The sequence below is a fragment of the Vanessa atalanta genome, chromosome 25 (assembly GCF_905147765.1).
Source record: "Vanessa atalanta chromosome 25, ilVanAtal1.2, whole genome shotgun sequence".
Lineage (NCBI taxonomy): Eukaryota > Metazoa > Arthropoda > Insecta > Lepidoptera > Nymphalidae > Vanessa > Vanessa atalanta.
In genome coordinates, this window is record NC_061895.1 from 706,846 (window position 1) to 720,801 (window position 13,956).

A 13,956-nucleotide genomic window follows, 5' to 3' on the forward strand; every position below is an offset into this window, starting at 1 on the left:
ACCATTAACAATGTATCTAATAACAAAACTGGCGAATTTCCATACAAAAATTCATACTCAATTTCACCCTCTTAGGTGATGAATTTTCATAAACAATAAAACAGCCGCCTTTTACTTATAAGCAAATACCTAAAGACCGAATTCTATATTTCTAACAGATGAAAATAAAACTATTTTCAATTTATAATTTCATCACATCTTTAAGCCCATTAGAAGAAAAAATTTGAAAATGAAATGAAAATGAAATTCTTCGTACTAATTAGTAAACCTTCTTCTATAAAGAATTCCTATGCAAAATTTCTGTTCATTCTGTTAGACCCACTGGTAAATACCACCTAGTCATCAAATCCTCAAGCTTCCTTGTTGTTTCCTAGCTTAAAGAGTGAGTGAGCCAGTGTTACTACGAGCACAAGGGACAAGACATCTTAGTTTCAAGGAGGTGTAATAGTTCCCATTGGTGTCATAACGCATTGTTTGTTATGCCAATGTCCATGAGCAATGGGGACTTCTTACCATCAGATGGTCCATCAGTTTTATTAAAGTAAGTGGTAAACTAAACGCCTAAACAAAGTTTATGTAAGTAATACCGATATAAATAATTTTCATATCCCTCGCACTGAACAAAGCCATCTTAAGTTCAACGCGCTTTTAAAATAAACAATGTTATCATTCAACATTATAATTCTATTTTATTCTCGCAATATACACCTTTAAGTGTATATGAATAGATATCACATTGCCGTGATAATCTCTATCAGTAGTGATGTAACGGTGAATAATTTTTGGTTTCTGAACTTCAATGATAAAGTTATCTAAAGTTGAGCATGCGAAATGTATACCTAATTGAAAGTGTTTCTTGTTAGCAACATGGGGATATTAGGTATTTATAACTCAGTGTGATTGTCTAATTTGGACGTTCTCTTAGGGTATCTGAGACGTATTACATACGGTAAAGCCGTGAATGTTCTTTTCCTCTCTGACTTTGAGGAGAAGATTGGGAGCATATTCCACCACACTGCTCCAATGCGGTTTGGTGGATTCACATGTGGCAGAATTTTGTTGAAATTAGACACATGCAGGTTGCATGCATTCCTAAAAAGCACAACAATAGTACAACAACAATACTATTACACAATACTAACCAATAAGTTTTATTATTTGGACTTAAACCCTTAAGAAAGACTATATAGTCATGATTTATGACACTAATGAGCTATTATCGAGCTTAAAGATTAAGATACATAATTAACTAATAGGATTACGTCCCAAACTAAACAACCATCGGAAAAATATTTGTTTTAAAACAACAAAAGTCTACATAAGAGATGATTTACAAGAACAGTTGTTTAGTCTTATCGATAAAAAAACAAGGAAACTAATCCGCTCTCGAAGGACTTCAGGTGCACGACCAACAGCTTTAAGTACTGTACGATAGAAGGCTATCAGCACTATCAACTTTTACACTCAGGTATCTGCCCTGAGAATCTATCAGGAAACCCCACTTTTCAGTGGTCTGATTCGGTTATTGAACTCAGAATCTCAGCATATGTAACCTTATAAATTAACCACACGAAAACGGTATATACGTCACATCTATCTGGTACTCAAGTTTTTTTTTTTTTATGAATCAAGCACAGGGACTAACAACTGTGCCGCATGGTAAATAGTCCGCCTTTGGGGATTGGCTCTGTAAGAAATGTTAATCATCCTTTCCATCACCAATGCCCCACCATTGGGTATAAAGATGTCATGTCCGTTGTGCCTGTAGTTACACTGACACACTCGCGCTTTAAACTGAGAATATATTATGAATCGTTGTGATACCTACCCAGACGGGCTTGCCCAAAACCCTACCACAAAGATAATACGAGGTATGAATTAAGAACAAAGCCTTAACAATATTTAGTTTAAGATAAAGATTAAAAAACAATTTAAGTTTTATTGCTATAAACAATAGTTAATTCCACTAATGACCGCTTTACCATAACAAAAGAGGTTACGAGCAATATTTTTTAATACATAACAATAAGGATTAGCTTTCTCAGGTAAGATCCTCATAACGAATGAGCATTAATATCTGAAGTTTACAAGAATAATAATTTCGTACGTGACTTCAGGCACCTCTCTCAAAAGCAAGGTATATGGACCAATAGTAAACACAGTTCATGTTCTTATGTGACTAAGAGGATTGTTGAATATGTCTATAATTGAAAAAAAATACTTAGGGCGTATTCCACTACGGTGTTTCAAGGGGGCTACCCCCCTTGAAACACCGTAGTACCGTAGTAGTAGGTACACATGTGGTAGATCACATATAAATTTACACTGCCGAGCATCCTACTGCCTACATCCTTATCGAGGCTGAAAAAAGTCTGAGGGCTAAATATTGGTGGCGCCTCATCAGGTATTGAGCGATAATACTAAGTTCTGCTGTTTGGCGGTATCTACCAAATTGGAATATTTGATAAATAGGTCTGCACAAAGCCTTAACACCATCTAAGCTATATTATATCCAACATAATATTAAAACCTAGATGTTTGTAACAGAAATACTATTATAAATTTTTATAAATCTTTTAAAAACAGGTCGAATTTAAGATTTAATAAATAACCAAACACATAACATAGTTATTATATATTATGACAATATTTTTCTAACTATGAACGCAATAAAATTCTACGATCGACCTCTGGCTTTACCACTATCTTTAATAAACAATATGTAAGTTTATTACAAAACTACATTTTACAAGAAAAACTTCTTCTAATAAAGTAAATTGTCAAGGTCATGAGTTACTGCATCTGACGTTTCGAAGTATATAAGCATGAAAGTATGAAAGGACTGATTGGTACTGGACGAACACGTTGTAAGTTATTAGAAACAGCTTGGCAAAGGCACAGTAAACTATAATAATTTGCGTATTAGAAGTCTGATGTCAACTGGAACCAAAGATATCGGAAAAAAACTATGTTATTTTTTTTTTCTAATATATTGGGGACTAGGAAAAGGTATCATGATGCTAGGCCCTGCGCCATCGAGCTTGAGAACTAAGATGTTATGCTCCGTGTACCAGATATTATCCTGACTCACTCACCCTTCAAACCAGAAATCATCAGTACTAAATAGGATAGAACAAAATAATGGTAGGTGATATCTAACCCAAGCTTGCAGGTAGCCCTACCCTACCAAGTAAATGATATATCAAGTACTTTTTTATCCATAGAGATTTCATTTACTTATTGATAGTGAAGGCAAAAACTTGCCAACAATATATATGGTTAAAATCTATATAATCATATAAAATTGCTGCCGATCTGCGCTTAAAATGTCAGAATATATAAAACTTCAACTTGAACTTCTATCACAAAGAAAATAAACATACTAATAATTGTACTGATAATTCGAGAATATTTAATAAGATAATTAGTTGTATGTCCGTTTGTTGTACTATATATTAATTATGTGTCAAATAAGTTGAATAATCAATACGTTCGAGAAAATATTATATCGATAGAAAGTTCATTGTGTGATTCACATCACTATTGCATTTTTATTTTTTATTTTTTTATTTTTCTTTCTAGGATACTATTGCTAGGTATATCCGTTCTTTTTGTTGTATATAATTCCAATTTTAAACTCGAAGATTACATGTTGTTCGGTTTTATTATTGGTATAGATAATTCTAATTTCAAACGCTGATTGGTCAATAGATGGCGCTGCATCTATAAAAGCGTGAGAGGAACGCGCAGGAATGCATTTGCCATCCAGACGTGGTGGTATATCGACGTCTTCAAAGTATTTTAGTATAAGTTAATTGATAGACTGATAAAAATATTAGTGAATTTTTAACCCCGCGAAAATGGGGACCTCTAGTATAAGTTTTAGCATTTTTAGTGTTATATTACTACTAACAGTTTTGTGGACCCCAGCTCACTCCAACGGTAAGTTTCTCCCTTTATTTATATTTATAAAAACAAATATTTTTTTTTTTTATTAAGCATTTATGCTTAATACATAAAGTTATCAGCACTTATTATTTATCTTTGATATAACAACTATACTTTATGTAAGTTTATAATATCTTTGGCATAGTACAATAAATTACATAATTTCGTTATTAAAAAGTTTAAAAATAGAGAGCTTAACATTATACATTCAATTTTAAGCTAGATATGTCTGTATACATATAAAGCACATTTCTTCTTTACTTAAGTACTCTTTTGATCTGATGTGTTGTCTGGACTGTTATAAATTGCTGTTCAGCCTCTTTCAAAATTTTTCATACTTCGTGTGCTTCGAATTAATTAGTTCCAAATAATAAGCATTTTCTTATAGTGCAAAAAAGTAGAAAATAATCAGAAGGCAAAAATATCTTACCTACAAGGGCAGCGTTAATTTACTCGTAAAAATCTGAAATTTAACGCTCAGCTGTCATTTGATGCATATAACTAAATTAAATGGCTTTCGAAAGTATTTTACAAAAATATATAAAATGTTATATATTCTATTGTTAATATTAGTTAAAACTTTCGTGAGTTTATCGACTTATGTAAAAAATAACATTATTCAAATATGGTTTATTACTTTTGAATCGTTATTTAACAAGTTAAAAAACAAATAATTTCAGTTACTATCAGAACGTATGTATATTCTACATAGAGCCAGCAAGAATTTCGGTTAACATAAATACTCTTTTTTTTTATATCAGGAATAATTTAAAGTCACAGGTTATTAAAAGTTATGCCAAAGAGATAAATCCAAAGCTTTCCAACGCTGGATATATACATATCTGGTAGGTTTTTGTTCCATCATATGCAGGTGTATGTATTCCATTTCCTATAACCATCCTCACGATGGTTATAGGAAATGGAATACAGACACAAATTCAAAACATAAGATTTTAGTGCATGTTGGAACCACTGGGCCAAGATCTTTTTATATTGTTTCTTTATTATTGTTGTACCTTAAATATCTTGTATACTTGTACCTAATTCGTGATATGGAAGAGCGGAGTTTCCTGGCACAGGCTTTTCATATGCTTAAAAGGAGACTCCAACAACTTTATATTTAAGTACAAACGTGTTAAATAAAACATGCTTTAAAAAAAAAAAAAACAGATGGTGGTCATAAAATATGTAACCAGATATATTTCTAATGAAACAGACTGACATCGGATCTTAATAATACTTATATAACAATACGAAGAACTATTGTAACTTGAGCGTCACTATCGCAATGGTTTACGGGCCTGGCGTTATAAAAGTCGTAGCTTCGATCTTGTCCCATAGGGCTATTGTCGTACCCACTCTAGGAGCTTAAAGCTTAAGGAGAGGTAAATAGGTAATATTAGAAATTCTTTAAAATGGTGGATATTATAATATATCTATTTATCTATAATATATAAATGGGCAAATATGAACTGCCATCTTGTCAGTCTCTTCTTTTACTTTCTCTGTCCACCAATTTTCCTGTCGAGCTTCAATCTGATGATAGAATCAGGACTGATAGCGTTTAGAAGTAGTTGACAGGAGTCCCTATCCAAATAAATCCATATTGTATTGCGAACACGAGAGATCTTTGATATTATTTTACCTTTAAGTTTATGAGTTATTCTTGGTCGAGGTTATCGTAAACGATACATACAACACAATAATCACGTAGATATAGAGTTCTTAGGTCAATTGTTCTTGTAAATATTTGTACCCGTAGCAAGATCCTGCTTACAATCTTAAATGTATTATTCTTAAATCTATATAGCCCGATACGGCTCAGTGGTTAGAACTTAGGGGTCGTGGGTTCATTGTGACTCGTTTCATGGTCGTCGAGGAAAAGCATCGTTGGGAAAACTGTTGGATAAAATCTACTATATTTGTAGCATAGGAGACATGTGATAGAATATGAAGTGTTATTATCGAATTCGGCTTAGTCTCAAAAAACTTAGTTTTAATTATTATTATTTTTTATTGTATAAATTTTAAGTAACATCCTGTATTGTCCAACTGCAAGGCTAAAGCCTACTTCCCCTTTTGAGGCGAAGGATGAAAAACGTAAAATTACTCTGCAAATAAATATTATTATGACAAATATCTGAATACGTTTACTATAATTTTAATACTTATACATGCCTAGTAAATACACTATACATATACATAAGCTAACAAGCTATTGTTATATATATACGAATAAATAAAGATTGAAGTGTATTTTTGTAAATTGAAAAAAAAAATCAAGTACAAATTTGTAAAATTTTGTCCCTGTCCTTAATGGCTGAACCGATTTTGATGAAACATTCCCTGATAGAAAATATTTTAAAGTGTAAGTTACTTTCAGTTTCGAAAAATAATTAGGATTCTACAGGACTAAGCAAAACAAAGAAAATATTTTGTTCAACCGAAACAACAGTCGAGTTTAATATTGATAGACTAATAATCCAATTTATAAATACTTAAGTCACATCCATTATTAATAAACAAAGCTTAATATAACTAAGTGAAATTAAACGGTATATTATTTGGGGTTGCCATCAACTGAGATTCGCAGACACTGAACTATAAAGACACCGAAAATGTCATACAATGCTTAAAAAATGAATTATTTTTTTTATTTAAAGGAAAAAGTCCGTTATAAAAGCGCTCAAGGTACCTAGAACGATAACGATATCTGAGGTCAGAGCTATGGTTTATCTCGTATTGCCAATTAGGTATGTGAAATTATCATCTCATTGGTAACAATAATATTAATTCAAATGGAAAATATATATTTTAATCATATTTTATTTTATTGGTACTGATTTATCATTTATAACAATAATGGACGTATTTATCATGTGCGGTATAAACTGAGATAGACCTGTAGATTACACTGGATTTTAAACTAAGATTGTAGGTTCGAATCGCTTAAAATTCGTCATCTTGTTAGACGATGATTGTTTTTCATCATCGTCTAACGTCGAGAGTAAACCATACCATGTATTAGAGCAGTGTGAGATCAAATCTTCTCCATTAAAATGAGAACTTTAACCCAAAAAATGGATATATAAAGGATGATCAATCCATTTTAGTTACTAATAAAAAGTCCATAAAAGTCGTAGGTGATCAAAAACCTTTTCTATCAATAATTTAAGGATTGGACCACGCTGCTCCATCATAGACAATGGATTGTTAAACGATGCCAACTTATAAACACAAATTGACACACATGAAAAGCGAATTTGAACCAGAAACCTTCAAATGAGATTCAGCTGTTCCCAAACCATCTGATCTCTATATTTGAATTTAGTATATCGTTAAATGATATCAAATTTAAATTTGTATAAAATTCGGAATGATCTCAAAACTTTGACCTTGAACGAGCCAAGTTCATTACACAAATGTCTGATTAGGATATTAAAGAATCGCCTTGACAGTGAATACATTCGCAATATTTGATAACACTGCCGCGCTGTCACCTCTGACCGTCTTATCGTGGATGTCTTTGTTATAAACTCTTCATTGTATATCGAATTACACAAAACAAGATAAATTATACTTTAAAATATATAATTAGTGAGTGTTTTGTGCATTAATATTAACAAGTATACGCTCAATGGTTGATATTCAAATATTCTTGATTTTTTTGGAACAAAGTTCTTTACGCGGTTAATTGGCAGAAGTCGTCACGTGAGGAAAGAAGTCTTATTCAGGCAACCTTGCTCTTTCTTTCATACAATACATTAGCAGCCTGTAAATTTCCCACTGCTGAGCTAAGGCCTCCTCTCCCTTTGAGGAGAAGCTTTGGAGCATATTCCACCACATGGTCCAATGCGAGTTGGTGGAATACACATGTGGCAGAATTTCGTTGAAATTAGACACATGCAGGTTTCCTCACGATGTTTTCCTTCACCGCCGAGCAAGAGATGAATTATAAACACAAATTAAGCAAATGAAAATTCTGTGGTGCCGGCCTGGGCTTGAAGCCGAAATCATCGGTTAAGATACCCACGTTCTAACCACTGGGCCATCTCGACTCTCTCATACATACATTGTCTCTTTCCATTTTATACGGATATGTCGTAGGACTGGAAAATGGGCCACGTGGTTATTATTCATACAATATTTTCAATTTTCTATAGAATTTTACACCGAGCTAAGCCACACAGTGTAGCAATTAATGTATTATACGCAAATAATAGTTATGTCGTGTGTTCAATTTTTCCCACGTCCGATAATGTCGAGCGACGGACGAGAGCGCGTATGTCAGTTAATTTGTCAATGATTTAATCTACTAAACGGATGCATCCGTACACAATTGCTTGTAAATAAAACGATATTAAGTATGTTATTTCATAAAAAAATAAACGACTGTAATTTAATGACTTTGTAGTATATTAAGAATATTTGTAGCTGTTTCATACTTCCTTACTTATAAAAATATTGTAAAGGCGAAAGTTTCCATGTATGGATGTTTGTTATACTTTCACGCAAAAACTACTGAATTGATTTTGATGAAACTTTTTAATAATATAGCATACATACATTTGTAAAGATTGTGTGAATAATACCTTACAACCAACCCCTAAACCACGAGCGAAGCTGAGGACGAAAACTAGTGCTACATATTTAGATCCATTCAAAATAAAACCAACTATGTCGTCTTTTTTTTATGGCATTGTTTGGCGGACGAGCATATGGGCCACCTGATGGTAAGTGGTCACCACCGCCCATAGACAAAGGCGCTGTAAGAAATATTAACCATTCCTTACATCACCTATGCGCCACCAACCTTGGGAACTAAGATGTTATGTCCCTTGTGCCTGTGATTACACTGGCTCACTCACCCTTCTAACCGGAACACGACAATACAGTGTACTGTTACTTGGCGGTAGAATATCTGATGAGTGGGTGGTACCTACCCAGACGGGCTTGCACAAAGCCCAAGTAGTTAGTCTATAAGTAGTCTAGTTCTATAAGGGTTAATAATAATAACTAAATTTGATAATCATACCAAAAATAATGAAGATGTTTGTTGTTCTAATAATAATAAAATTTTTATTTGAGTGCATCATAGATTTTTGGGTTGGATGATGAGTTCTAGAGCTCGTAGCAAAGATTACTTTGCAATCTGTAAGGAGAAACAGCTTGCCTCCAAAGTTCACGCCTTTCAACATTAAATCAAATCAAAATATACTTTATTCAAGTAGGCTTTTACAAGCACTTGTCATTTAACAAACTATTTAAAGTAAAGCTACTACCGGAATGTAGATTCTACCGAGAAGAACCGGCAAGAAATTCAGTAGTTACTCTTTTTCATCATCTAAAAATAAAATCATATTAGTTAAATACAATTATATTAGATATGCAACGTGTTTTCTAAATTAATTATGTTTACAAATATATTACTTTGTACAAAGGATGAATTTACTTTTCAACATATTAAATAAAACAATTATAGAAAATAACAAAGAAAGCAATAAAAAAAAATTGCTTTATTTGCGTGACAAATGCATTTTTCGTAACACTTCGGTATCAGTCATGTTAATCTTACACTGTTTTAGCACTAACACAATTGATATTTTTAATATATTTAGGTTTATATTTTGAATCATAAACGATGTCTGTGGAATGTTTTCTTTTAGACTTATAAGTATTTGTTACTCATGCGACAGTTATAATCGTTCTTTAAAAGTAGATATATTTTAAAAGTAATTAAGTTATTTTTTAATGCCCAAAAAAAAAATTACTAAACAAATATACATGAAAGTTTAACGCAATCAATTTATTAAGGTATCTGAGCTTCGCAGTATAACCTGATTTAAGTCTGACGTGCCAAGCGTAAATTTTGTGTTGCTGTATAATACAAGTTGCTTGATTATATAGTTTCCTTAGTAAAATTCTTAAAATTTGTATTGCAATACAAACTTGGTGTAGTCGAGTCCTATGTTCTTGATTTATAAAATTATAGTCGATAAAATCGAGAGGGGCCCGAATACAACGATAAAGACAATCGGGTCCCCTACAATTTAAATAAATTGGGTAATCAGACCTCAATGTTGTCCTGAGGGATCACGTGATAAACATGTGCGATACATTTGGACTCGCACTTTTTTTGCTAGATCTACAATATTAGCAGAGATATGACCTTACATGATACATAATCTAACACTGAATATCAACTTGTCTACTTAAAAAATAATTATCCAGAATAAAAAATAAATCTTGTTAGATATAATACTGCAAGATGTTGTTACTGAAAATGTTTAAAAAAAAACACTTTTTTTTTCAATTGGTAAACATAACGCAACGATAAATAAATTAGTTGTATAGCTTTGTGTAAGCTCACTTGAGTAGTACCATCTACTCATCAGATTTGCACCTTCAAACAATTTGATTTGTATAGTAGTAAGTGAGCCTACCGGCACGAGAGACATAGGATCTCTGTTCCCAAGTTTAGTGGTGTATTGGTGAAGTTGGAAATGATTACTTTCTATAAAACCAATGTCTATAGGCCATGGCGACTTACCATCAGAGAGCACACTATCCCCCTACCTCTTACATACAAAAAATACCTGGACTTGAATACAGGACCTCAGTATTTACAGTATCAAATAATAGCTACTCGATCAATATGGCAATGGAAATAAATATTACGTCACATATATACGTTAATGTAAATATGTAGAGTTAATCTTTCACAAATACAATCTGAACTTTGGCCCGTTTATAAACATTAGAAGATTATGATGAATCATATTCTCATATAGCTTTAAATGATCCGGGCGTGTTTGAATACTATGTTGTAAGATTCCTAATGTACCTTGAACCTTGAGTAAATATTTACATAAGATATTATTTATTAGTCTAATTAATATTGAATTATGTATTTTATTTATATCAAGTAAATACGGCTACGGTTTAAATTGACTATCTAATTCAAAGAGATTTTCTTTAAATTTTGTATCATCATTTCTATAATAAAAATACGCAGGTAATTTTAACTTTGCCGATTCTTATAATAAGGCATATTATTCAACACAAGATTATGTAGATTGCTTATTGTATTTAACTAATATAACTTTGTATTTTAAGTGTTAGAAAGACCAACTACTGAGTTTACTTTCTCTTATCGTAGGTTTGGGTCCTTTGGGTTCAAACAAACCGAATTACATCAAATTCTATTCAGGATTTCGTGAAAGCGTAACAGACAGACAGTTACTCTCTCATTAAAAATATTAATATAGATTACCACTTCACGCATTTAAGAAAAATAGGACCACGCCCAAAAAGAAATTACCTCGTATAATTCTTTTTTTTATTATAGCGTAAATAATTTAATTATATAATTCGTGTTATTTATACATTAATTATCTGTACTGTATCATTACATAATTAACTCCTTTATTATTTATTTATATACAAATGATCTCGTTAACGATTGTACTTTAATCTTGTTTATTTATTTTAATTAGCGTTTCTTTGTTTGTTTCAGGTCAATGTAATTTGTCCTGCCAAGGGTGTAAGTAAATAGGGAAGACATTATTCTATACTTATGATTTGACCTTAATGATATATTTTTTTATCATTTTATAATTAAGTAGTTACGATTTTATTTAATTGGCTTGTTTATTTATTGTTTTCATTGACAAGTCATTACTAATAAATTTTAGTGACATTAGTTAAACAAACAAATTTTTTATTGTAAAGTAGAAGAAAATGTTAAGTTTAATACTTTTACTCTCCTCACTTTGTTTACCTTCACGACTTGAATTATAAATACAAATCAAGTACATGAAAATGTAGAAGTGCTTGCTTGGTTTGAACCCCGGTTAAGATTCACGTCTTTTAACCAATGGCTCGACTAAAAATGTTATTTAACGTATCAAATCAATATTTAGATAAAAACAATTTCTCAAATCCATCTCATATCCACAGCATCATCAGCGCCAACTTTTCTAAATGGACACAAATACACTTACGGAGTTGAAGGATCGGTCTCGGTTTATCTGACCGGAGCAGAAAAACAGGAGACAAGCGTGAAGATCTTCGGTCAGGTTTCGGTTACCGCTGCTGGTAACTGTGTTCTGTCTTTGAAGGTCAATTCGTTGGTGATATCTGGACCTGATGGAAAGGTAATACACATACTTTTAGTAAACACAAGATAACCATAAAATAATGATATTTAGCCATTACAGACATTTTAAATAATAATAATAAGACCAAATAAGAAAACTTAGGATTTAATTATAATAATGTATTTAAATAGAAAAAAGATCCAATTTTATAAATATTAAGGGTAAGAGAAGACTTAAATACAGCTGTATATTCTGTAATTTATAATTGCGTTATGGCTGAATATGTTCATTCAAACATATTCAGTACCAAAAATTTATCGTTACCAAATTTAAAAGTCTACTCGTACATTACTACGAAAATTATATTGAACAAAGTATATTTTGATCTGATATTAAGATCCCATCAAGACCCAAAATCAGCCTTTTTTAACGTCACCTGTAAGAGTCAAATCTTGCAAATTAATTTCAGGGTAACTTTTCTCTCGCGATAAACACCAAAACTAAATAAACAACATTTTTAATTAATTTACAGAAATACTCAGCACCGAAAGGCATCGATAAGCCTGTACGATTCAGTCTTCAAGATGGCCGAGTTGGACCCGAGATCTGCGCTGAACAGGATGATTCGCGCGCATCTCTTAACATAAAGAGAGCCATTATTTCCATGCTGCAAACCGAACAAAAGCCTTCTACTCAGGTATGGATATTTGAAGAAATGTTAATTATTGCAAAGTTTCGTTTTAGTTCATGCAATCCAAAACAATTTGATTTTGATTTTATCTATGTAATTAGCATAGCCTTTTTAAATTATAATTATCTTGTTTTCAAAGGAAATAAACTCATTTTTATTATTATGAAGCATTTGATATACTCTTGTAAGAAAATACTCGAAATATCCGCAACACACATTCGAGAATTTTAAGAAATTTAGATGCAAAATTGACCTTAATAATTAGATAATTTTAAGGACAAATGTATCAAAATAGCATATCACCGTTATTCAGTATTCAATACTTCACGAATGGAATACAAATCCAGTTCTTAGAGAATATTGTACATATACAAAAAACCGTATGTTTTCAGTAATAATTGTTTCTTTTTTCTTTAGACTGATGTCTTCGGCTCATGTCCTACTGAAGTCTCAGCATCGCAAGAAGGGTCCGCGTTATTGGTCCACAGGAGTCGCGACCTCAGCAGGTGTGCCCACCGAGAACAGACGAAGAATGAATTGATTACCGCTGTCTACAATCCTAACGCTGTAAGCATAACCAACTAAAATATAGTATTAGTACCTGTTAATACTTGGCTGGACAAAGGTTTCGCTTATCCAACCTCGAAAAATATTTTGTTTAAAGCAAATCCTAAACGTGGACTATAAAATGAATGGTAGCTTAATTTTTTATTTTATTTTAATGGGGCGAAAACGATCCCGACCTAACTCTGATAACATCACACTGCTTTTTGATCGGTTGTGTAAAAAGAACAATTACCCGGCACCTACCCGGGGTTTAAGCAGCATTTGTCTACCTTTCATCATATTTTTCATTCCTCTCAGAAAATTTTAACAGCATTGACCTTTTTTGCAGCAAATCAAGAGCACACAGCTTCTGCAGTCCATTCTAAACATTGAATCTAAAGTCAACAATGGAGTACCAGAAAAGATCTCCGCGGTCGAACAGTACTTATACAGGCCCTTCTCTATTGGAGAGAACGGTGCCAGGGCTGAAGTTAACACCAAGCTTACTCTTACCGGAACTGCCCAGGGAGCTGCTGAAGGTAAATCCCATATCATTTACCATTTTTCCATAGTCACTATATATTTGATTATTTAACATATAATACTCTTAAATTGGTTCATTTTCAAATTCATTTTGAAAAAATCGAGTACCTTAATACTGAGTAAAAACTT

General features: G+C 32.2%; 1 protein-coding gene across 1 annotated transcript in view; it reads left to right on the forward strand.

Annotated features, from left to right (window-relative positions):
• Window positions 1–3,759: 3,759 nt before the first annotated feature.
• The window catches only part of LOC125073684 (apolipophorins), a 33,709-nt gene continuing 23,512 nt past the window's right edge, over window positions 3,760–13,956 (forward strand). Inside the window, exons 1-6 of the mRNA XM_047684642.1 lie at window positions 3,760–3,942; window positions 11,465–11,491; window positions 11,908–12,104; window positions 12,580–12,744; window positions 13,156–13,305; window positions 13,634–13,823. Coding sequence (XP_047540598.1) covers window positions 3,861–3,942; window positions 11,465–11,491; window positions 11,908–12,104; window positions 12,580–12,744; window positions 13,156–13,305; window positions 13,634–13,823 — 811 coding nt within the window. The 5' untranslated portion in view covers window positions 3,760–3,860. The remainder of the gene's footprint in view (window positions 3,943–11,464; window positions 11,492–11,907; window positions 12,105–12,579; window positions 12,745–13,155; window positions 13,306–13,633; window positions 13,824–13,956) is intronic.